At 36.0% G+C, this 27,844-nt stretch overlaps 1 protein-coding gene across 1 annotated transcript in view; it reads right to left on the reverse strand.

Moving 5' to 3' along the window:
- Nucleotides 1-300: 300 nt before the first annotated feature.
- The window catches only part of LOC149774732 (uncharacterized), a 91,103-nt gene continuing 63,559 nt past the window's right edge, over nucleotides 301-27,844 (reverse strand). The window contains exons 6-9 of the mRNA XM_089944993.1: nucleotides 22,060-22,187; nucleotides 19,728-19,915; nucleotides 15,531-15,584; nucleotides 301-4,280 (exon numbers count right to left, since the gene is read on the reverse strand). Of these exons, the coding sequence (XP_089801119.1) occupies nucleotides 19,742-19,915; nucleotides 22,060-22,187 (302 nt within the window). The 3' untranslated portion in view covers nucleotides 301-4,280; nucleotides 15,531-15,584; nucleotides 19,728-19,741. The remainder of the gene's footprint in view (nucleotides 4,281-15,530; nucleotides 15,585-19,727; nucleotides 19,916-22,059; nucleotides 22,188-27,844) is intronic.

The following is a 27,844-nucleotide window of genomic DNA, read 5'->3' on the forward strand; positions in this document are numbered from 1 at the left end:
AAAGTTAAAATGCCGATATTCCAATCTTAGCTAATTCAGTTTAATACTTCATTTTGTTTTAATTTTTTTTCAGGATCCCACTGCTGACACCATTTGTTATGACTATTTATCAGGGTTCTCCTAGTTATAACGCATTCTGGATTCATCTGGTACTGGGTCTTTAAGTGAAAAGAGAGTAGAAATATGCAAGTGGTGTTGGTGCTGATATTTTTGTACATGGTAATGACATCTAGAAAGACAGAAGAGATTACAGAGAGGAAAGAAGACATACTATTTTTAATGTTAAAAATAAAGAATACATTATGTTTAAGTTTTTATTATGTTCTTTTTTGTCTTATTTACATGATCATTTTCATTCACATAATAAAATACTGATTTTAATTCATGACAATATTACAAGCTTCATAAAACATGGCTTTCACATTACATCACAATTTCATGTGTGCTTAAGAACACACGGTACTAATTATATGGAAGAAGCGTGAACCAGTCTAGAAATGGGTGAACAAATAATAGAGTATTTACGGGTTCGGTGGTCCATAATTGGTTAATAATGAAAATTAAAATTTTAGTAAAAATATCTTTTGAGAGCTTATTCTATATGTAATTTAAAAACATAGAGACAAAATTCTATTGATGCAATTTTAGTATTTTTACAGGCTTGACTTAGGAGTACTCAGTTATGAAAGTAGCATCTGATTCATTTGGTGCAGAATCAATAACATCTGTTTCATGCACATGTAGATAAACAAAATGCCACAGCTCATGTGGTGTTCTCCACACAAAAGCTTGAACCAAGGTTAGTTGTGCATGGACAATTATAGGTCTCATCATCAGCACCCAGAAATTTTAAGTTATTGAATATGATAGTGTTTCCATATCTTTACTATTGGAGTTGAATTAGTACCAGAGTCCTTAAACATAACATATTTTTTATTATAAATATTATTAAGCAATTACATTTAGGTTACAAAATATATATTTTCTAAAATAAATATGGTAAATGGATAATACTGGTAACATTGTCAGGGGAGATTTGTATCACATACTAATATGAAAACTATAAACACTTGATTTTTACAACTTCCAAAATCTGGGTTACTTAGAAAACACTAAAATCCTATCAAGCCAGATTTTAACATATTATGTAATAAATATAATAGATAGTTCTGTAATTAATTATATTTATCAACATCATTTCTTAGAATAATTATGTACATGCTAGAATTTCTTTGTGACGCAAGTCTGGGCAAAAACAAAATCTGGATTATATTAATTATTATAAGCATGTAAAGAACAATGCCTGATTAAAATCTGACATTGTAGATAAATGTCCAAACATTATAAATCCTTAAACATATTTTTTATTATAAATATTATTATTGATTTTTTTTTGATTTTATGGCAGAATTTATATTTAAAAAGAAACAGGCTACTGGTGGTGTAAATGTTGTCCAGTTTTAATCTGGAGTGACTAGACCCATTTTTACTCCCAAAACCTCGGATGTTTACACAAATATACTAAACATGACAACCAAGGTTCTCCAATTCAGGTTTTAGAAACGGGAATGCTACCACCTAGCACTCAGTATCAAATAATGCTAGGGAAAACGGTGCCATTACAAACATAGCAAAACACGTTCCAGGAGGCAGTAATAGATGAACATACACATTAAGCAAGCAAGACATCATACACTATTGTCATTCATTTAGAAATAACTGCATAACTGCTGATTGCAACATGGATCACAAAATTCAGCATAGTACATGAACTGAATGCTGATCGATCTTGTCCACAGAAATAGCCATGTGTTTTCAAAGAGGGACTGTCTCAAGACAGTGTACTCGGTGTCAACATTCATAATAAAGTATATAAATTTGATAAAATTGTGACTGCCAAAGTAAGGACTACTCTGGTACACAGGACTATTCTAGTACACAGGGCTACTTTGGTACACATGATTATTTGTACACATGACTATGTTGGTACATAACACTACTCTAGTACACAGGGCTACTTTGGTACACATGATTATTTGTACACATGACTATGTTGATAAATAACACTACTCTAGTACACAGGACTACTTTGGTACACATGATTACTTTTACACAGGACTACTTTGTTACATAACACAGGTACACAGGACTACTCTAGGTTTCACAGCTGATGCTTGATATACACCACATATGTGTTCCCTGGATTATATGGACATCGACAGTACTTTTTCCCATAGGAACTTTGTAAATTAATAAGTTCTAGGGCAACCTTTTCTTCAAAGTTTTCAGGCAATGATGATTTACGCAAAATATTTAAACAAAATAATACATAACAGTTATTTTAATTGGCGCCCCAGCGGCTGTGCAATTTCCAAAGTGGGTGGGGGTTGGGTGGTATTGAATTCCGAACATCACTGTCTGAATTAAAACTAAAGTCTGAACTGTATGTGATGTTGGACTTGTCAATAATACTACAGAAGACTACATTATGTATGTGATGCCAGCCTTGTCAATAATACTAAAGAATATAGTTTAAGTATGATTGCAGTCTCAAATGACTTTGATGCCAGACCTGTCAATAATACTACAGAAGGCTGACTAAAGTCCCAAGTGTATGTGATGACATGCTTGTGAATAATGGTCTATCTATGATTGGTTCATAAGTTCCTATGTGATGACATACTTGTGAATAATGGTCTATCTATTATTGGTTCACTAGTTCCTACCTGATGACATACTTGTGAATAATAAGTCTATCTATGATTGGTTCACTAGTTCCTATGTGGTGACATACTTGTGAATAATAGCCTATCTATGACTGGTTCACTAGTTCCTATGTGATGACATACTTGTGAATAATAGTCTATCTATGATTGGTTCATAAGTTCCTATGTGATGACATACTTGTGAATAATGGTCTATCTATTATTGGTTCACTAGTTCCTACCTGATGACATACTTGTGAATAATAAGTCTATCTATGATTGGTTCACTAGTTCCTATGTGGTGACATACTTGTGAATAATAGCCTATCTATGACTGGTTCACTAGTTCCTATGTGATGACATACTTGTGAATAATAGTCTATCTATGATTGGTTCACTAGTTCCTATGTGATGACATACTTGTGAATAATAAGTCTATCTATAATTGGTTCACTAGTTCTAATTTAGCAGATTATAGATGATCCTTCTGTCTTTGGTAAATGGTCTCGAATGCAGTTCAGAATGATTATTGATGAAACAGATCCATGTTAGGAAGTCTGTCCGCTATCAACATACAAACTTGCTCTTCTGATGAAGACATTCCCCACTACAATATTAGAACATCTTGCACTTGATGAAGTCTGCAAAGGAATTAATCATTATTATCTTTATTTCATTCTTTTCAAAATGCATTTCTGTTATAAATACAGGCATGCATGGAGAAGTATAATTTCTTGTTAGATACAGAAGTAGCCATGATATATCTGGAATGACTACATTGATATTTTTAAACAATAAATATTATTCAAAGTCTATTCCAATTCTACACTTTTTCGTAAACGTTTACTCACATTGCTTAAATTATCAGGTTGTGTCAGCAAACAAATATAATCAGGATGCAAAACAAATTTCTTTTAGTATTTTTAATCATCTGACCTTCATTTCCACACAGACCTTCCTAAGTGTCGTTGAATTTGTGATGATGTTGAACAGTTCCACTGGATAGCTAAAACTATGATACAACAAAGTGACACAGTGATGTGACCTATTGTTTTCTTCTAATGGCAATATTAAATCTGATGTATTCTCTTTTGCCAGAAAAGATCTGATAGAAATCGTTCCTACCCTCAAGCATCTTTTCAAAAAACTTACTAAAGATAGGAGTGTTTATTGTAGGTTTCAAGTCATTTACAATCATAAAAATGAAATATGTCATGTTCAATGGTAAAAATGAACTATAAAGTCAGGTAATGTTCAGTGGTAAGAATTAACTCAATTTATGCAACCACTCAAATGATCGATAGAGCAATTGTAACTAAACTAGCTGAAGAGTTCTGCCACATACAACAATTCGGGTATGAACTCAAGAAATTTAACTCATGATGAACTTAATTATAAAGTTAAATACAACTGAATGGCAGCTGAAAATTAATATTTGCCACAATTCATATAATACTTGCAACATTAAAGTGTTTCCCCTGGCTGGAACAAAAAACTTTTTTTTCAACCCACTTGTACCCGGCTTCTTGGTAGCTTGGCTTTCCTCTTAATAGTCTGATATCTAATTTGAATCATCTGAAAAAAATTAACAGTTTTCTAAATTTTAAATTATGTCCTGTAATATTTCTCAGATAAAATTCAATTATTTCCCATAACAAAATATATCTCTATCTTGCAATAAAGCCAAAAGTGTAACAAAGACTAGAAAAAGGGAAGTATAGACAAAAACAGGATAACATAAGAAAAACGATAACATAGACAAAAGTGTTCTTTACAAAGATCTATAAAAAGCTAAGACAGAACTATTTTACAAATTTTATCATGCATTTTACAAATATACATATATACAAAAACGGCAGTGCCTGCACATATAACACATGATGAAAATAACCCTGGTAAGTATGTGACCTTGACCTCCAAGATCAAAGGCTGCGCAAGCATTTTGTGTGATCATGTTGTAGAATTAACTATCTTAGGTTTATAATGATCCATCCAAATATGAAGAAAAAAAATCCATCAAGAGGTTTAGGAAATAGATGCAAATGAAAACACTAACAGAACAACCTCCACCGAAATTTTCTGACTTGCCTTGACCCAAGAATGAAATTTTTATGACTATGACTTGAATCAAACATCACACTGCATGACATAAAATGAACTGCCCTTGCTTCATGATTCATCCAAAGTATAAACAAAATACATAGAGGGTTTTAGGAAAATAAAGCATTCAGTCAAAGCCATACTACAACAATTTACATGACTCCCCTTAAGAATTTAAGCAGAATAGAATTTTTTACAACTATGGACACCTCTTGTATGTTACCATCACCACTCTGACAGTGTGGCTACTGTGTAGGTTACCATCATCTCTCTGACAGCAGGGGTACTTTGTAGGCTACCATCATCGCTCTGAGAGCATAGATGCTTTGTAGCTTACCATCATCTCTCTGACAGCATTGTTACTTTGTAGGATACCATCATCTCTCTGACAGCATGAGTACGTTGTAGGATACCATAATCTCTCTGACAGAATAGGTACTTTGTAGCTTACCATCATCTCTCTGAAAGCATGAGTATTTTGTAGGATGCCATCATCTCTCTGAAAGCATGGGTATTTTGTAGGATGCCATCATCTCTCTGGCAGCATGGGTATTTTGTATAATGTCATCATCTCTCTGACAGCATGGATACTTTGTAGGTTACAATCACCTCTCTGACAGCATGGTTACTTTGTAGGTCACCATCACCTCTCTGATAGCATGGGTAATTTGTAGGTTACCATCACCTCTGACAGCATGGATACTTTGTAGGTTACCATCACCTCTCTGACAGCATGGGTACTTTGTAGCTTACCATCACCTCTCTGACAACATGGATACTTTGTAGCTTACCATCACCTCTCTGATAGCTTGCATACTTTGTAGCTTACCATCACCTCTCTGACTGCATGGATACTTTGTAGCTTACCATCACTTCTCTGAGAGCATGGGCACTTTGTAGGTTACCATCATCTCTCTGACAGCATGGATACTTTGTAGGTTACCATCACCTTTCTGATAGCTTGCATACTTTGTAGCTTACCATCACCTCTCCGACAGCATGGGTACTTTGTAGGTTACCATCACCTCTCTGATAGCATTGGTACTTTGTAGGTTACCATCGCCTCTCTGACAGCATGGATACTTTGTAGTTTACCATCACCTCTCTGATAGCATGGATACTTTGTAGCTTACCATCGCTTCTTTGACAGCATGGATACTTTGTAGGTTACCATCACCTCTCTGACAGCATGGATACTTTGTAGGTTACCATGACCTCTCTGATAGCTTGCATACTTTGTAGCTTACCATCACGTCTCTGACAGCATGGGTACTTTTGTAGGTTACCATCATCTCTCTGACAGCAGGGATACTTTGTAGGTTGCCATCACCTCTCTGACAGCATAAGTACTTTGTAGGTTACCATCATCTCTCTGACAGCATGGATACTTTGTAGGTTGCCATCACCTCTCTGACAGCATGGGTAATTTGTAGGTTACCATCATCTCTCTGAGAGCATGGGTACTTTGTAGGTTACCATCACCTCTCTGACAGCATGGGTACTTTGTAGCTCACCATCACCTCTCTGACACCATGGGTACTTTGTATGTTACCATCACCTCTCTGACAGCATGGGTACTTTGTAGGTTACCATCATCTCTCTGACAGCATGGGTACTTTGTAGGTTACCATCACCTCTCTGACAGCATGGGTACTTTGTAGCTTACCATCACCTCTCTGACAGCATGGGTACTTTGTAGCTTACCATCATCTCTCTGACAGCATGGGTACTTTGTAGGTTACCATCATCTCTCTGACAGCATAGATACTTTGTAGGTTACCATCACCTTTGTATGTTACCATCACCTCTCTACAAGCATGGGTAATTCGTAGGGTACCATAATCACTCAGACAGCATGTGTACTTAGTAGAACAGCATAGGTATATTTTAGGATACAATCATCTCTCAGAGAGCATGTGTACTTTGTAGGACATCATAGGTACATGTGTAGGATACAATCATCTCTCAGACTGTATGCCTACTTTGTCGGATACAATAATCTGTCAACATGGTACTTTCTAGGACAGCATACGTACTTTGTAGTTTACCATTATCTCTCTGACAGCACGGGTACTTTGTAGGTTACAATCTTCTCTCTGAGAGAAAGGGTACTTTGTAGGTTACCATCATCTCTCTGTCAGCATGGGTACTTTGTTGGATATCATCGCCTCTCTGATAGTATGGGTATTTTGTAGGTTACCATCATCTCCCTGACAGCATGGGTACTTTGTATGTTACCATCAGCTCTCTGACAGCATGGGTACTTTGCATGATACCATCATATCTGGCAGAATGGGTGCGTTGCAGGTTACCAACATCTATTTGACAACAACAGTATTTTGTAGGTTGCAATCATCTCTCTGACAGCATGGATACTTTGCATGATACCATCGCCTCTCTGATATCATGGGTATTTTGTAGGTTACCATTATCTCTCTGACAGCATGAGTACATTGTCGGTTACCATCATCTTCGAGAGCATGGGAACGTTGCAGGTTACACGCATCAATTCAACAGCAATAGTAATTTGTAGGTTACCATCGTCACTCTGAGATCATGGGTACTTTGTAGGATACCATCATCTTTCTGATAGTAAGGGTATTTGTAGGTTACCATTATCTATCTGACAGCATGGGTACTTTGTAGGTTAACATCATCTCTGACAGCATGGGTAAGTTGCAAGTTACCATCACCTATTTAACAGCAATAGTAATTTGTAGGTTACCATCATCACTCTGACAGCATGTGTACTTTCAGGTTGGCATCACCTCTCTGACAGCATGGGTACTTTGTAGGATACCATCATCTTTCTGATAGTAAGGGTATTTGTTGGTTACCATTATCTCTCTGACAGCATGGGTACTTTGTAGGTTAAGATCATCTCTAACACCATGGGTATGTTACCGGTTACCATCATCTATCTGACAGGAACAGTAGTTAGTAGGTTACCATCATCACTATGTCAGCATGGGTACTTTGTAGGATACCATCATCTCTCTCAAAGCATGGGTACTTTGTAGTTTACCATCATCACTCTGACAGCATGCATACTTTGTAGGTTACCATCATCACTCTGACAGCATGGGTACTTTGTAGGATACCATCATCTCTCTCAAAGCATGGGTACTTTGTAGTTTACCATCATCACTCTGACAGCATGCATACTTTGTAGTTACCATCATCACTCTGACAGCATGGGTACCTTGTAGGTTACCATCATGTCTGTGACAGCATGGGTACTTTGTAGGTTACCTTTATCACTCTGAAGCATGGGTACTTTGTAGGATACCAACGTCTCTCTGATAGCATGGGTGTTTTGTAGTTTATCATTATCTCTCTGACAGCATGGGTACATTGTAGGTTACCATCATCTCTGACAGCATGGGTACGTTGCAGGTTACCGTCATCTATTTAACAGCAACAGTAATTTGTAAGTTACCATCATCACTCTGACAGCATGGGTACTTTGTAGGTTAGGATACAATCATCTCTCTAAAGTATGGGTACTTTGAAGTTTACCATCATCACTCTGACAGCATGGGTACTTTGTAGGTTACCATCATGTCTCTGACAGCATGGGCACTTTGTATGATACCATCATCTCTTTGAAAGCATGGGTAGTTTATACTTAATCTTTGTCACTCTGATAGCATGGTACTTTGTAAGTTACCATCATCTATCTGACAGAATGGGTACTGTGTAGGTTACGATCATCTCTGACACCATGGGTACATTGAATGTTTCCCTATCTATTTGACAGCATTGGTACTTTGTAGGTTACCATCATCTATCTGACAGCATGGGTACTTTCTAGGATACCATCATCTCTCTCAAAGCATGGGTATTTTGTAGTTTACCATCATCACTCCGACAGTATGGATACTTTGTAGGTAACCATCATCACTCCGACAGCATGGGTACTTTGTAAGTTACCATCATCTCTCTGACAGCATGGGTACTTTGTAGGATACCATCATCTCTCTGAGAGCAAGGGTATTTGTAGGTTACCAGTATCTCTCTGACAGCATGGGTACTTTGTAGGTTACGATCATCTCTGACTCCATGGGTACGCTGAATGTTGCCTCCATCTATTTGACAGCAATAGTACTTTGTAGGTTACCATCATCTCTCTGACAGCATGGGTACTTTCTAGGATACCATCATCTCTCTCAAAGCATGGGTACTTTGTAGTTTACCATCATCTCTCTGACAGCATGGGTACTTTGTAGGATACCATCATCTCTCTGAAGCATGGGTACTTTATATGATTCCATCATATATCTGAAAGGATGGGAACTTTGTTGTTTACCATCATCACTCTGGCAGCATGAGTACTTTGTAGTTTATGATCATCTCTCTGAACCATGGGTACTTTGTTAGTTACCATCATCTCTTTGACAGCATGGGTACTTTGTAGGATACAACCATCACTCTGAAGTATGGGTACTTTGTAGGTTACCATCATGTCTCTGACAGCATGGGCCCTTTGTATGATACCATCATCTCCATGAAAGCATGGGTAGTTTATAGTTTATCTTCCTCACTCTGACAGTATGGGTACTTTGTATGTTACCATCATCTATCTGACAGATTGGGTACTTTGTAGGTTATGATCACCTCTGACACCATGGGTACGTTGCAGGTTATCTTTTTGACAGCAATATTACTTTGTAGGTTACCATCATGTCTATGTCAGCATGGGTACTTTGTAGGATACCATCAACTCTCTCAAAGCATGGGTATCTTGTAGTTTACCATCATCACTCTGACAGCATGGATACTTTTTAGGTTACCATCATCACTCTGACAGCATGGTTACCTTGTAAGTTAACATCATCTCTCTGACAGCATGGGTAGCTTCTAGGATACCATCATCTCTCTGATAGAAAGGGTATTTGTAGGTTAACGATATCTGTCTGACAGCATGGGTACTTTGTAGGTTACAATCATCTCTGACACCATGGGTATGTCGCAGGTTACCATCATCTATCTGACAACAATAGTACTTTGTAGGTTACCATCATCTCTCTGACAGCATGGGTACTTTGTAGGATACCATCATCTCTCTGAAGCATGGGTACTTTGTTAGTTACCCATCATCTCTTTGACAGCATGGGTACTTTGTAGGATACAATCATCTCTCTTAAGTATGGGTACTTTGTAGGTTACCATCATGTCTCTGACAGCAAGGGCACTCTGTATGCTACCATCATCTCTATGAAAGCATGGGTAGTTTATAGTTTATCTTCATCACTCTGACAGCATGGGTACTTTGTAAGTTACCATCATCTATCTGACAGATTGGGTACTTTTTAGGTTACGATCATCTCTGAAACCATGGGTACGTTGCAGGTTACCATCATCTATTTAACAGCAATATTACTTTGTATGTTACCATCATCTCTATGTCAGCATGGGTACTTTGTACGATACCATCAACTCTCTCAAAGCATGGGTACTTTGTAGTTTACCATCATCACTCTGACAGCATGGATACTTTGTAGGTTACCATCATCACTCCAACAGCATGGGTACTTTGTAAGTTACCATCATCTCTCTGACAGCATGGGTACTTTGTCGGATACCATCATCTCTCTGATAGCAAGGGTATTTGTAGGTTACCGGGATCTCTCTGACAGCATGGGTACTTTGTAGGTTACGATCATCTCTGACAGCATGGGTATGTAGCAGGTTACCATCATCTATTTGACAGCAATAGTACTTTGTAGGTTACCATCATCTCTATGACAGCATAGGTACTTTCTAGGATACCATCATCTCTCTCAAAGCATGGGTACTTTGTAGTTTACCATCATCACTCTGACAGCATTGGAACTTTGTAGGTTATGATCATCTCTCTGAAGCATGGGTACTTTGTTAGTTACCATCATCTCTCTGACAGCATGGGTACTTTGTAGGATACAAACATCTCTCTAAAGTATGGATACTTTGTAGGTTACCATCATGTCTCTGACAGCATGGGCACTTTGTATGATACCATCATCTCTATGAAAGCATGGGGAGTTTATAGTTGATCTTTATCACTCTTACAGCATGGGTACTTTTTAAGTTACCATCTTCTATCTGACAGATTGGGTACTTTGTAGGCTACCATCATCTCTCTGACAGCATGGGTACTTTGTAGGCTACCATCATCTCTCTGACAGCACGGGTACTTTGTAGGCTACCATCATCTCTCTGAAGCATGGGTAAGTTATATGATACCATCATCTCTCTGAAAGGATGGGAACTTTGTAGTTTACCATCATCACTCTGACAGCATGTGTACTTTGTAGGTTACCATCATCTCTCTGACAGCATGGGTACTTTCTAGGATACCATCATCTCTCAAAGCATGGGTACTTTGCAGTTTACCAGCATCACTCTAACAGTATCGGTACTTTGTAGGCTACCATCATCTCTCTGACAGCATGGGCACTTTGTAGGATAGCATAGGTACATTTTAGGATACAATCATCTCTCAGACATTGTGTACTTTTAGGGATACCATAGGTGCTTTTTAGATTACCATCATCTCTCTGACAGCATGGGTACTTTGTAGGATATCATCATCTCTCTGACAGCATGGGTACTTTGTAGGATATCATCATCTCTCTGACAGCATGTTACTTTTTAGGATGCCATAATCTGACAATATGTAGGATAGCATTGGTACTTTGTAGGATACTATAATCTGATAGCATGGGTCCTTTGTTGGACAGAATAGGTACTTTGTTGGTTATCATCATTTCTCTGGCAGCATGAATACTTTGTATGATACCATGATCTCTCTGACAGCATGGTTACTTTGTAGGACAGTGTAGGTACTTTGTAGGCTACCATCACCTCTCTGATAGCATGAGTACTTTTTGGGATACCACAGTATGACAGCATGATATTTTGTAGGACAGCATGGGTACTTTGTAGGTTACCATCATCCCTTTGACTGCATGGTTACATTGTAAAGAAACCATTATCGCTATAAAAGCAGGGCTATTTTGTAGGACAGCATGAATATTTAGCAGGATACCGGAATCAGACCAGATGGTACTTTGTAGGACAGCATTGGTACTTTATAGGAGGTCATCATCTCTTTTATGCCTGTGTAATTTCTATGATACCATCGTCACTCTGAAACCAGTGTTAGAGTCTAGGATACTATTTTCTGTCTTCTTTTTGGAATGGCTTTCATCCCTCTGACATTGATCATTCTCTGTAGGATAACTTTCATCTCTGGTATTGTGAGTAATGTGCAGGATGAAATTGATCGCCCTGTCATTAGAGTTTCTGTGTAGGATGATGCATACCGCTATGAAAATGAGACATCTGTGTAGGATGAAGCTGGTCTCTATAAGACGGACCCTTATTTCCTCTGGCAATGAGACTTCTCTGTAAGATGACTTCCATCTCTCTGAAAATGAGCTTATTTTGAGAGAGATAGAACTCATCGTACAGACTTTAATTTCTCTGACATATCTCTTTGACAATGACAATGGCTATTCTTTGCGGAATGACATTATTCTTTCTCATAAGGATACTTCTGTGTAGGGTGAAGTGATACATCTGTGTAAGATGACTTCAATCCCTCTGACATCTGTGTAAGATGAATACATTTCTGGTAGTGTGGCTTCTATGCACAACTTTAATCTTTGACAGTGAGTCATCTTTGTAGACTGACTTTCATTTATTTGTATGATGATGTTCATCTCTCTTACAGTGATGATTCAGTGTAGGATGTCTTTCACCTCACAGTGGGAATTCTGTGTAGGATTAACTTTGGCTCTCTGACAGTTAAGCTTCGGATAAGGATGACTTTCCACACTCAGACATTCAGGCTTATACATAGGATGACATTCATCTCCCTGACAGTAAGACTTCTCTGCTAGATGAGTTGCGATCTCTGTCAGCAAGAGATCTATGTAGGATGAATTTAATCTCTCTAAAAATTAGGCTTCTTCGTAGATGACTTTAATTTCTGACAATGAAGCATTTATGTAGGGTAAGTTTGTTCTATCTGACAGACTTCTTAGGACGATGAAATCATCTCTCTTACAGCGAGACCTCTGTGTAAGATGGCTTTCATATCTTTGACAGTGTGGGATCTTTGAAAGAATTCTTTCATTTATCTGACAGTGAAAAGACATGTGGAATGATTTTTATTTCTGACTGAGTCAAGTCTTCTTTATAGGATGATTTTCATCTACTGACCAAGAGTCATTTTCCAGAATGACTTTCACCTCTCTGACAGAAAGAATTCAGCGTATGATGCCATACATCTCTGTATCGGTGATGTTCTGCATAGGATGACTTTAACCTCTGACAGTGAGGAATACGTGGAGGGTGATTTTACCTCTCTGATGGTAAGGATTCTCTTTAGGGTGACTTTCAGCTTTCAGCCAGGGTTGCTTATGTGTAGAATAATCTTCCTCCCCTGACATTGAGACATCTGTGTATGATGACTTTCATTTCTCTGACAATGAAACTTCTGTTTAAGATGGCTTCCATCTCTGTGACAGTGAGACTCGACTGTAAGGTGAGCTTCTGTCTCTGAAGTGCGACTTGTGTGTAGGATGAATGTCATCTCTCAGACTGTAAAGTTTCTCTGTACAATGACTTTAATATCTGACAATCAGGCATACGTGTTGTAGGACATTCATTTATCTCAAAATGAGACTTCTGTGTACTTTCTTCTCTCTGAATTATGTCCCTGTTTAGAATGACTTTACTATCTGACAGTGAGACTTCTATGTAAGATGACATTTTTGACACTGAGTCTTCTGTGCAGAATGACTTTCAGACCTATGACAGTGTGGGTTCTTGTATGGTACACTTTCGGGTCTCTGACAGTGAGGAATATGTATAGGAAGTCTTTAATTTCTCTCACTGCGAGCCTTCTGTGTAGAATCAATGTCATCTCTCTGACCATGAGGCTTCCATGTTGGATGATTTTCAACTCTGACGATTCTGTGAAGGGTGAATTTTACCTCTCTGTAGGTGAGATTTCTGTGTAGGGTGAACTGTCTCTCTAGTAAAATGAGGCTTCCTTGTAGGATTACTTTCATTTCTCTGCCAATGAGGTTTCTGTGTGGGCCAATGTTCATCTCTCTGATAGTTAGGCATCTGTGGTGGATGAGTTTCATCCCTCTGACACTGAGGATTCTGTGAAGGATAACTTTAATTGTTCCGACAGCTAGGAATTGGTGTAGGAATCCTTTGGTTTTTGTGGCAGTGAGACGTCTGTGTAGGATGACTTCCATCTACTTGAAAGTGTGGATTCTGTATAGAATGAACTACAGCTCTGACAGGGATGAATTGGTGTAGGATGATTTTCAGCATCTTGTCAGTGAGGTTTCGATACAGGGTGAATTTCATCTATATGACAGTATTGCTTATATGCAGGATATTCTTTCTCTCTTGTCAATGAGGCATCTGTATAGAATGAACTCCATTTCTCTGACAGTAAGTAATCTGTGAAGGGTGACTTCTATCTCTCTGACAGTAAGGAAACTATAAAGGATGATATTCATCTCTCCGACAGTGAGGAATCTGTGTTAGAACTCTTTCGTTTCTATGACATTGTTGCTTTTGTTTAGGGTGACGTTAATCTCTAACAAGTAGTCTTGTGTTTAGGATATGTCCCCGTAAGATGACATTTTCTCTCTGGCAGCAAAATGTCTGTGTAATATGAATGTCATCTCTCTGACAGTGAAATTTCTGTGTATGATGACTTTGATCTCTCTGACAGACAGAATTCTGTGTTGGATAGAATCTGCCCCTCTGTGTTGGATAGAATCTGCCCCTCTGGCAGTGAGAACTGTGCGAGGGATGACTTTCACCTTTGGATGAGCTTCATGTGTCTGACAGTGAGACATCTATGAACGAATGAATTTCACCTTTCTCACAGTGAGACTTATATGTAGGGATGAGTTACATCTTTCTCACAGCAAGACTTCTATGTAGGGATGAGATTCACCTTTCTCACTGTGAGACTTTTATGTAGGGATGAGTTTCACCTTTCTCACAGTGAGACTTCTATGTAGGTATCAGTTTCACCTTTCTCACAGTGAGACATCTGTGTAGAGATTAGTTTCACCTGTCTCACAGTGACACTTGTGTATATTTTGACTTTCATTAATGTCTCAAACAGTGAACATCAGATAGACTTTAGTGTATATTCACTCAAGCTTATGTTTATTTACTATTTGAAAGACACAGTCAACACTTGTCACTTGCATCCATTTACAAGATTAGAAATCATTAGTGAAGTATGGCCTGATTCATATAGTTCTCTAACTCTTCTCTGAGGTCACCTACATCAAGTGTATTTTCAGTGCCACTAAACACATACTAAATCTATTTTCAATAGCTCTCCAAATCTGGCAGTCTACATATCCCCTTGACAGGACGACCACTTGTGCAATTTCTTTATAAATGAATCTGTTCCACATTAGCTTCTGTAGTGATGTCCCTTTATGGAAGATATGATGTAGGATTGCCACATCCTGTTCTTGAAGAAAGAATCGAGTTGACATTTCTGATCAAAATATATAATAAGATAGTGTCAAAATGCTCCACGTTTTCCTATATTCTGTACGTAATGAACAGGAGAGCCTTCCTCGTTCCACTGCTTGTTAAATAGGATTGTGTTGAGTGTACTAATAAATTACACAAATCATTGTTCATGCCATTGCTAGTTAGATGAATTATTTTGGAAGACTAACTTACACTGATCCTTGTTAAGCCTACTGTTGGTTATATCAGGTTGTGTGGTCTAATACCCTGTAAGATAAGAATGGCAATATGTACATTAATACTGATGACACAATATTTCATAAATATTGCAAAACGTGTTGTCTTTACTCTTTTCTTTTAAGAGCATAAACTCATAACAGATCATAGCTCCAATTAAATACATCCTAGATCTTAATGATTTGAAAGTTTTGTCAAAGATTATCAAATTCCGATGAGACATAAGGTCTCCACATAATTTAAAAAGCTCAATTAAATGCAATATCATCATATTATTGTACACGTACATAATTTATGCAAATACAGTCTGACAAAATTATTAAGTCATTTACCCTGCAGGACAATTAGACACTTTAAATATCAAGTCATTTACCCTGTAGGACAATTATACAACTTTAAATATCAAGTCATTTCCCCTTTAGGACATGCAGACAACTTTAAATAGTAAGTCATTTACCCTGAAGAACAATTAGACAACTTTAAGTATCAACTCATTTACCCTGTAGAACATGCCGACAACTTTTTAATATCAAGTCATTTACCCTGCAGTACATGCAGATAACTTTAAATATCAAGTCATTTACCCTGCAGGACAATTAGACAACTTTAAATATCAAGTCATTTCCCCTTTAGGACATGCAGACAACTTTAAATAGTAAGTCATTTACCCTGAAGAACAATTAGACAACTTTAAGTATCAACTCATTTACCCTGTAGGACATGCCGACAACTTTTTAATATCAAGTCATTTACCCTGCAGTACATGCAGATAACTTTAAATATCAAGTCATTTACCCTGCAGGACAATTAGATAACTTTAAATATCAAGTCATTTACCATGTAGAACTTGTAGACAACTTTAAATATCAAGTCATCGACCCAGTAGAACATGCAGACAACTTTAAATATAAAGTCATTTACCCTGCAGGACAATTAGACAACTTTAAATATCAAACAATTTGCCCTGCAGGACAATTAGACAACTTTAAATATCAAGTCATTTACCCTGTAGGACAATTAGACAACTTTAAATATCAAGTCATTTACCCTGCGGGACAATTAGACAACTTTAAATATCAAGTCATTTACCCTGCGGGACAATTAGACAACTTTAAATATCAAGTCATTTACCATGTAGAACTTGTAGACAACTTTAAATCTCAAGACATTGACCCAGTAGGACATGCAGACAACTTTAAATATCAAGTCATTTACCCTGTATGACATGTAGACAACTTAAAACTCATCAAGCAATGTTCATATTCAGATATTAATCAGAATTAAATAGCTCCATACACTGCAACCAGTTCTCCAAAAAGGAAACACAGACTAACTCGACACACTGTAACTATTATAATGGGGTGAGGCACTGCACCATTTTCGCCAACCTAACAGTAAGATTATTATAGTCTGGACCACCAGAATGTCATAAATCACATATTATAAAGCAAGTCTGCAACAATAACAATATATGTGAGATCTAATTGGAATCTGATCTAGGCATACTAGTTACTTAGGCAATCAATTATCTCATTAAAATGCACAGATCTTACTAATTAATCAAATTCATATAAGATTATTTAACAGTCTAAATAATCTGATTATATATAATAGCAAGAGTCTTGACATGTTCAAGCAGAAGCAATGTCTTGTCAGTAATCTGCATGAAATAGACTAACAATCTTACTTAATATATGGACGTCATTCTAATCCTAAAAAAGACTTGAAGAATTCCTCAAATGTTAGGCAATCATAAACATTTCATTTGGTACAGTACAAGATTCATGTTAGGAATTTTCAATATTTTATTAATTTAAGTCTGATGCTTGCTAAATATTCTATGTAAACGTTTTACTATCCAGAAAGCAATAATATATTAATCTAAATTTCAGTAAGAAATTTGGAAATGCATAATGAATCTGGAACATATACTAAGAATCCATAAATTCTGCTGCAAGTCAAGTCTACATCAAATCAGGCACTTTGTACAAACACAAAATGCCTGAATATCAAAATGTTTCCAGTGAAATTTAGTAAAAGAAAATTATGGATAGTTTGTGAGAAGGATTTCCTATTATTAGTATTGGTGACCATATTTGATGCTGGGGCAGCATCAGTACAAAACTGAAAGTCCTCTGTACGAAAGAATTTTCCTTTAAGTCTTTCAAAATTATGTTGATGTTATATTTTTTAAACACAAATACTTCCGGTTTGTATATTGTTAGTAATGGTGGCCATATTTGCTGGTAGATAAGCATTATTTGTACAATTCTAAAATTCTTTATGACAGGATAATGTCCACCAAGTTAGGTTGAAATAGGTTAAATGTATTTTTGTTTGCTGGTATTTTTGTAGAAGCTGAAAAAAACAATTGTTGATGGACATGTAATAGACAATATACTTGAAAAAAGCAATTGATGATGGACATGTAAAAGACAATGTACTTGAAAAAAGCAATTGTTAATGGACATGTAGCAGACAATGTACTTGAAAAATAGCAATTTTTGATGGACATGTACTTGATAAAAAGCAATTCATGATGGACATGTAATAGACAATGTACTTGAAAAAAGCAATTGTTAATGAACAGGTAATAGACAATGTTCTTGAAAAATAGCAATTGATGATGGACATGTACTTGATAAAAAGCAATTGATGATGGACATGTAACAGACAATGTACTTGAAAAATAGCAATGATGATGGACATGTAACAGACAATGTTCTTGAAAAATAGCAATTGATGATGGACATGTAATAGACAATGTACTTGAAAAATAGCAATTGATGATGGACATGTAACTGACAATATACCTGAAAAAAGCAATTGTTGATGGACAAGTAATAGACAATGTACTTGAAAAATAGCAATTTTTGATGGACATGTACTTGATAAAAAGCAATTGATGATGGACATGTAATAGACAATGTAATTGAAAAAAGCAATTGTTAATGGACATGTAATAGACAACGTTCTTGAAAAATAGCAATTGATGATGGACATGTAATAGACAATGTACTTGAAAAAGCAATTGTTGATGGACATGTACTTGATAAAAAGCGATTGATGATGGACATGTAATGGACAATGTACTTGAAAAAAGCAATTGTTGATGGACATGTAACAGACAATGTTCTTGAAAAATAGCAATTGATGATGGACATGTAATAGACAATGTACTTGAAAAATAGCAATTGATGATGGACATGTAACAGACAATATACCTGAAAAAAGCAATTGTTGATGGACATGTAATAGACAATGTTCTTGAAAAATAGCAATTTTTGATGGACATGTACTTGATAAAAAGCAATGATGATGGACATGTAACAGACAATGTTCTTGAAAAATAGCAATTGATGATGGACATGTAATAGACAATGTACTTGAAAAATAGCAATTGATGATGGACATGTAACAGAAAATATACCTGAAAAAAGCAATTGTTGATGGACAAGTAATAGACAATGTACTTGAAAAATAGCAATTTTTGATGGACATGTACTTGATAAAAAGCAATTGATGATGGACATGTAATAGACAATGTAATTGAAAAAAGCAACTGTTAATGGACATGTAACAGACAACGTTCTTGAAAAATAGCAATTGATGATGGACATGTAATAGACAATGTACTTGAAAAAAGCAATTGTTGATGGACATGTACTTGATAAAAAGCGATTGATGATGGATATGTAATGGACAATGTACATGAAAAAAGCAATTGTTAATGGACAGGTAATAGACAACGTTCTAGAAAAATAGCAATTGATGATGGACATGTAATAGACAATGTACTTGAAAAAAGCAATTGTTGATGGACATGTACTTGATAAAAAGCAATTGATGATGGACATGTAATGGACAATGTACTTGAAAAAAGCAATTGATGATGGACATGTAATAGACAACGTACTTGAAAAAAGCAATTGATGATGGACATGTACTTAAAAAATAGCAATTGATGATGGACATGTACTTGAAAAATAGCAATTGATGATGGGATTGTAATAGACAATGTACTTGAAAAAAGCAGTTGATGATGGACATGTAATAGACAATGTACTTGAAAAATAGTAATTGTTGATGGACATGTAACAGACAATGTGGAACAGATGCGGGGCCTTGTCGTAACAATATTTGAACTTACAACCACATTAACTAAAAACCTACCATTAACCAGAGCTTCACGGCTTCCCTTTAGTCTGAAGCAGCTCTTGCTCCTCTTTTTCCAACATATCTTTTAAAAATTCTTGTTTAGCCAGGACCAAACATTCTTTAAATTTATCATATGTGCCCTGATCTCTTAGCTGAATCCGTTCTATGAGCTCTTTTATCTTTTCAGTTGTTGTCTTCTGTTCCTGCAGAATCATGTAACGGAAACATTATTAAGTGTTTTTAACATATATTTAGAAAGAAGAATAACACAAACACAAATTAAAATAAGCAAAACCCTCAGTTTTATCAGCAAACCAGATGTATTTGCGAGCAACTTCATCCACATTAATCTTTGACATATAAAACTCTCCCAAAATGTGTTAAGCAGGTGATCTCTTGTGGAAAGAATACGTTCCCATCATTAGCAATGGATAAGTGAGAAAATGTATTAGACATGTTGGGTATTCAGTATGACAACTTCAATAATCCCCATCTGCCTTCACACTGAAGAATAAAACATGTGAATGGTTTGATTTGGCAAAACTGAGACAGAGCAAGTATTGTTGCCAACAACTGTATTACAAGAGCATTACGTCCAACTTGATCAGTACGTTTCTGTCGCAACAATCTTATGGGACAAGTAGAACATTGATTTTGATAGGATCAGCATATTTCTGTCTACTTATATTCCAAATATGTAGATGCTGTTTTGTCTAGCTATGTATCAAAGAGGCCATGTAGAATAATGAGAATATATGACCTTTGTGCAGAAAAAAATTAGATGAACTACGCCTTCATTTAAGAAGAGAATCCAAGATTCTGATAGGCTGCAATATATCTGAGTTGAAATAGACCAATCTGCCCGATGTCTAGATTTAAATTCAATATCATGTTGATAACATCTTGACTAAAAGCACTACACAACCCGAAATTGAAACAGAATCACTATTCTTACAAAGATGTACTGCATCGTCACAGGGTTACTATTGTTACCAAGATGGCGCGTTACATCACAGGATCACTATTCTTACCAAAATGTCACGTATCATCACTTGATCACTATTTTTACCAAGATGTCCTGCACCGTCACAGGATCCATGGTTCCCATGCTTTTCTAAATATAGATTTCCAGGCTTTTTCTAGGTTTTATCCAGGATGAAATTACTTTTTTCAAGGTTAAAAAATGACCATTACTGAGTGGAATTAAAGAACATTTTGGATTACGAAACATGCATTTTCCAAATCTGAAGATTGTTCTCTTTCAAGACTGCCCAAAACATATATGCTAGAAAATAAGTGATCATTAACAAGACCACAAAATGAGTCACACGAAATAAATCTGACTATATTTCTATAAACTGACATTTAAAACCATTTCAATGTACAGAATACATATGCTAACTTTACTTTGTTGACTTGCATTATGTTGTTATGTGAAAACAACATAATGAGCATAAATTGATTTGTTTCCTTTCAAACTTTTAATTCTAAAGAATTCTAGAGCAATATATCTGCATGTAATACAAAGTAAACATTTCCTATCACAGTATGAAAAAAAAACAATAAATGCAAAGTATTAGAATCTTATCTTGGAACAAAAAAGTTCAACTCTGAATATGTGTGTGCCAACAAAATCTCAAACAAGATTTTCCAACCAACCTAAACTCCTTAAGGTGATTTGGTTAAAATTCCAGCATTTAAAGACTTTTACAAAAGGGTTGATGTACATTTTGACAAAAGACCTTCAAAAGTATACAGTCTTGTATAAACAAGGGCTGAATTTTCTGTAAAATCACTTGTCTCCTTGTAGTTCAATAAACCAATCCCCAATCCTGTATTGATACATGGGCTCTTATCATTTCTTAATATACAAGAAAAGGGACGACAATTTCCTATTTCTCCTGTGGTCCATTTAAGATCTGAAACCAATGCTTCAAGCTCCAATGCACTGTGTAATAATTTCGCACCAAATATCAGCTCCGATATTTAACATTTTTCTAATCCGAGTTTCCTCCAAATATTCCAACCCCATTTTTCACATATGGACATTTAGGATGGAGTGTGGGTTCAGAGCAATTACATATAAAAAATTGGAGGTGCATCATCACAGCATCACTATTCTTACCAGGATGTCATGCATCGTCACAGGATCACTATTCTTACCAAAAATTCATGTATTGTAACAGGATCACTCTTCTTGCTAAGATGTCCTGCATCGTTACAGGATCACTATTCTTACCAAAATGTCACTTATCGTCACAGAATCACTATTCTTTCCGATATGACACACATTGTCGTAGTATAACTACTCTTACCGAGATGTCATGCATTGTATAACTATTCTTACCGAAATGTCACGCATTGTCACTGGATCAAAAAGTTCCTTCTCCTGAATGTACATGGAGACAGTCTTAAAATCAAGATCCTCCAACAGTGCACTCAGACATCGATTCAGAACATTCCTGTGAAGCTTTCCTGAAAATGACAAGATCAGAATTATATTAAATGTGAATTCTCTCATTCGTACTTACCTAATTACTAATAGTCAATGGGAGATTTATTACCTTATCCCTAATGTGAGTGGTATCAGTTTAAGTTTCGACGTAACAGTTATCAGTTTAAGTCTCGACGTAACAGTTATCAGTTTAAGTCTCGACCTAACAGTTATCAGTTTAAGTCTCGACGTAACAGTTATCAGTTTAAGTCTCGACCTAACAGTTATCAGTTTAAGTCTCGACCTAACAGTTATCAGTTTAAATCTCGACCTAACAGTTATCAGTTTAAGTCTCGACCTAACAGTTATCAGTTTAAGTCTCGACCTAACAGTTATCAGTTTAAGTTTCGACGTAACAGTTATCAGTTTAAGTCTCGACGTAACAGTTATCAGTTTAAGTTTCGACGTAACAGTTATCAGTTTAAGTTTCGACCTAAAAGTTATCAGTTTAAGTCTCGACGTAACAGTTATCAGTTTAAGTTTCGACCTAACAGTTATCAGTTTAAGTCTCGACGTAACAGTTATCAGTTTAAGTTTCGACGTAACAGTTATCAGTTTAAGTCTCGACGTAACAGTTATCAGTTTAAGTCTCGACCTAAAAGTTATCAGTTTAAGTCTCGACCTAACAGTTATCAGTTTAAGTCTCGACGTAACAGTTATCAGTTTAAGTCTCGACCTAACAGTTATCAGTTTAAGTCTCGACCTAACAGTTATCAGTTTAAGTCTCGACCTAACAGTTATCAGTTTAAGTCTCGTCGTAACAGTTATCAGTTTAAGTCTCGACGTAACAGTTATCAGTTTAAGTTTCGACGTAACAGTTATCAGTTTAAGTCTCGACGTAACAGTTATCAGTTTAAGTCTCGACGTAACAGTTATCAGTTTAAATCTAGTGTGACAGCAATCAGCCTATAGCTAATGCGACTGGCATCAATTTAAATATAGTTTGACAGCCACTAGTTGAAATCTAATGTAATAGGTGTCACCTTATGTCTAAACTGACAACTCTGTCAGATTATAGTTAATGTGATAGGTATCAGTATAGATGAATAAGACACCTATCATTTTAACTCTATTGTCAAAGCTATCAGTGTAAGTCTAATGTGATAGGTATCAATGTAAGTCTATTGTCAAAGCTATCAGTGTAAGTCTAATGTGATAGGTATCAGTGTAAGTCTAATGTGTTCGGTATCAGTGTAAGTCTAATGTGATAGGTATCAGTATAGATCTAATAAGACACCTATCAGTTTAAGTCTATTGTCAAAGCTATCAGTTTAAGTCTATTGTCAAAGCTATCAGTGTAAGTCTAACACAAGTATCCGCATCATGTTATAGTATGTACGTCAACAAAATGTAGGTTATAGTATGTAGGCTCTCAAAATTAATAAATATTGGTATTCATGGAATTCTGTTATTATGGTTTGAAAGTTATATACTATCAAGAAAATAATGATTTTTCATGAATTCTAAATCCTCGGATGTTCGACGCATTAATGCTGGAGTCCCCCGGGGGTCTGTTGTGGGACAACTATTATTTGTGATTTACATCAATGATTATTATGAAGACAATATAATCCTCAGACTATTTGCTGACTAGACAAAATAATATATACTAGCTGATAACCTGATTTCAGCTTGTGAAATTTTAATCACAGATATTCAAAGGTAGGGCTGTCAACGGGTACGCGGGTAACTGGTTTCCCATCCGTAGTGAAATACATGGGCATTGTATAAATTATTGACGAGTATCCGTTCAGAAACATAATTTGTTTTTAGTTCATAAAAACATTCAAAAAACGTTATTTTATTCTAGTTTGAAATTTTAATACTGTAATGTTTTGGTTACTTAAGTGTAAACCTCCTTTAGTATTCAAGTTCTCAACCGGAAGTTGACTTTCACCGCCATTCGCCGTGAGTAATAAATAGCAAATCTCGCTGCGGAAGTTGTTGGAATTTTATTAATAAGTGAAACGACATTGTAATATTAATTCATTATTATTAACAAATCAAACAAAATATTATAGCACAATGTATAATAGACTATTTGAAGTACAACAGGAAAACAAATTATCTCCGTCAACAGACTATCAGCCGTCTCTCATTGCGTGTGGGTAAAGTGCGTATGCAAAAGTGCAGTGGTAAAATGCGAAAAAGAGAATGCGAAATAGTGGATAAAATGTGGAAAACCATGTGTAAAATGATGTAAATAGTTCGTTCGTTTCGTCACCCTACAACAATCAAGGTTTGTGAAAATTTGACAGTGGGGTAACTCGGGTTGTACATGTCTTTCATGCTCTAACGGGTACCCGGTTATCCGTTAAACGGCGCAACGGATATCCGGGTGAAGATTTCCGTGGTTTCTTATAGCCCTATTTAAAGGATACATGAATGGTCCAGATGTTTGTCACTTTTTAATCCAGACTAGACTTAATCAACGCTAATAACATGAAAACGGAACAAGAACCACCATCTTATATCATGCATGGCTGAAACAAACCCAGAGGTTTCTGAGCACAAACATATTAAATAAATTTCTTACAAAGCCTGGTAGAAATTAACTTGTTTAAAAAGTCTCATATCAAACTAGATCAATTATTCTTGAACAAAAATGTATAAATCTTGTATTATTCCACTGACAACATTTAGGGCAACTCTACAATGCATGAAAAAGACCTCATAGAGAATATAAATGTTAAGGCAATGAGAATTATAATGGGTGCAACTGAAAATATATCTCCTTCACAACAGTGCGATGAAAATAGCTGGGAAAATCTACACTCTGGCCTTTGCAATCACAAACGGCTTCACTTATTTAAAATTTACCACTGACTAGCTCCCGCATATCTTCAAGACTTGATTCCACAGTTATTTACAGAATAGGAGACCTACCCCATTCTATTTTCAAACAATCTCTGACCCCCAATATGTAGAATGACGTTGTTTTGCAATTCATTAAACGTTTACGATTCGAATATGGAACTGGTTACCCACTGAAGTGCGAGGAAAAAAACATTCAATACATATTTTTAAAGCCTACTTGAACCACGATAAATAAACAATTCCATGTTACCATGGTGACAGACTGTCTCAGATCATTGATGCTAGGCTGAAAACAAATTCCAATGTCTTAATTTATGATTTATATACGAATCGTGTATCTAATAATAAGTATTGCTCCTGCGGTGAAATTGAGAATGCAAAACACCTTCTTCAAGACTGCTCTAAATTTTCAATTCTTAAAGATCGAATCCAATACACGATCCCTTTCACTCTTACGACTGAAGCATGACTGGCAAAACTACGTTAACTAAGCTGATGAAAGTCCCGGGACCTTTTTACACCATTAAAACAAGAGATACATGTAGAGATGATTGAGTAACATGCATCAACTTACTCCAGGGTCTCTCATTAATAATATTATTTAAATGTATAATGTGACTGAAATGATTTATGAAGGCATTGCAAACTTTACATGTTAATGAGGTCTTACAAGACATTGTACGTATAATATTGTAGTAATGTCAGACAGTAACTTGAAGCATTGCATGAAAAACATGTTACTGTATACTTGCAAATCAGCAAATGAAAGAGAGAAAAAAGAAAGCATGAAGATATTCGCATTGATGGAGTGTATGGTAGATACAGGACATTGAACTTTAACCTGGGTGGTACATCTCCATAATAACTAAATGCATACTAGAGTTAACAGCTTAACACGAAGACATCAGTTGTTATCAAGCAAATCTCTTAGTTGTAATTATACCATTATGGAAAACGGTGCAGATATTGATGACTACAACCAGTTGTCTGTCTGTCTGTCTGCTTGTACAGTCTGTATTTAAATTAATACTAAAATAAAAGCTTGACTGTTAAAAAATGTAAATTGTATTAATTAAATCATTAATGTTAATCGAAACTAATTCAGAAAAATATTTTCTTTCAATCCTAATACACATAGTAATAATTAAACTTCTACTTACTATTATTAAGTCTTAATGTACATAGTGATACGTAAACTAATACGTCCCTCATAAAAAATAAAAAGACGTGAAGAACTTATTTGAAACAACATGCCAGTGGTGCCTGAGAATCATATAACGTCATTTTTTTATAAAAAAAAAGTAATCTTCCATAATCTTTCCCTTCACATTTCTTTCTCACTCTCTCAACAGTAAACAAAGTTTATATTAATCTGTCATTGGCTCCAGTGGCCTAAGTGGTTAGAGCACCCACCTTGGCTGCGATAGGTCGCGTGTTTGAACCTCAGCCAAGTCATACCAAAGACTTATAAAAAAAAAGGTAATGGCAGTTGGCTCGCATGGTGCTCAACATTAAGGTTAGTATAAGGACTGGTGGGTCTGCTGTCAGGATAATGATGATACATGTCCACACCATAATACCTCAGTGCTAGACATCACTATGAACTGCTCCAATGCAGACCTTGTAGCGAAATGACTAAAATTATTAAAGCTACAATAAAAATCCAAAAGCACATCAACGTAAACAATCATGGACAAAATTAATACAGTTTTACATTTGTCTCAATATTATACTGACTCTCAAAGGGGCTGATTGTGCAACTTCACCAAGGAGGGAGATTTACCTCCATTACCAAGTAACATTTGAATAGCCAGTGCATGAAGAGCACACATGGAAAGACAATGATTTACGATAGGGTACCATTTCACTTCTATGTCAATTCTATATTTGGAGAATATATAAAAGAATTTCAAAGCGTATATATATATATATATATATATATATATATATATATATATATATATATATATATACGTTAAAATTCTTTTATATATATATATATATATATATATATATATATATATATATATATATATATATATATATATACAAACTGACCTGTCATTTCCGACCACAATCCTAATGCACGGAAGGATTTTATTATATAAACGGTCTGTTATGAGCGACCACCTGCTGAACGCGACCAGCGACAGCGATGTCTTGGAAAAATATGCATTTCGACACTGCCGAGATCGATCGCATCGCAAAAATGAGGGTGAACTGCATCGACCTTTATTTAATCCCTGTAATACGGTAATAACGACCGCTCATACCGTCCTAGATTTTTAAAAAAATAGGCTAGCGATAATATAAATAGTTCAGTTGACCATATATATTAAAAAGTTGATTTCATTATGAATCTTTTTCAGGCAATGGCGCTACTATTTTTGCCTGCAGAACATGTAGCCCCTGCCTTTGCCAGTCTTAAGGAACTGTCCACGAAGATTGCCCTGTTATACAGTTGGGTTGACTATGTGGAGTCAACCTGGATTACGAACACCACATTCCCTGTTGAATCATGGTCTGTGTTCAGAAAATCTGTTCGAACCAAAAACGATGTAGAGGATTGGCATCGTAGGATCAACGCAAAAGCGGTAAAGCCAATCTTCCTTTCTATGTGCTAGTTAGCCTCTTATACGACGAAGCCACTTCAGTTGTTACACAGATTCAACTGGTATCCGAAAAAAAGATGAGAAGATACCAAAGAAAAACATATCAAAAAATGCATGCGAGATTATTCGCGGTGTGGAAAGAGTACCAGAACGGCGTTATCTCCTCCTCAAAATTACTGAAACGTTGCAACAGCATATACGGCCTGACA

Source organism: Sinohyriopsis cumingii, unplaced genomic scaffold, assembly GCF_028554795.1.
Source record: "Sinohyriopsis cumingii isolate HCF-2022 unplaced genomic scaffold, ASM2855479v2 utg000160l, whole genome shotgun sequence".
In the NCBI taxonomy this organism is placed as follows: Eukaryota; Metazoa; Mollusca; class Bivalvia; order Unionida; family Unionidae; genus Sinohyriopsis; species Sinohyriopsis cumingii.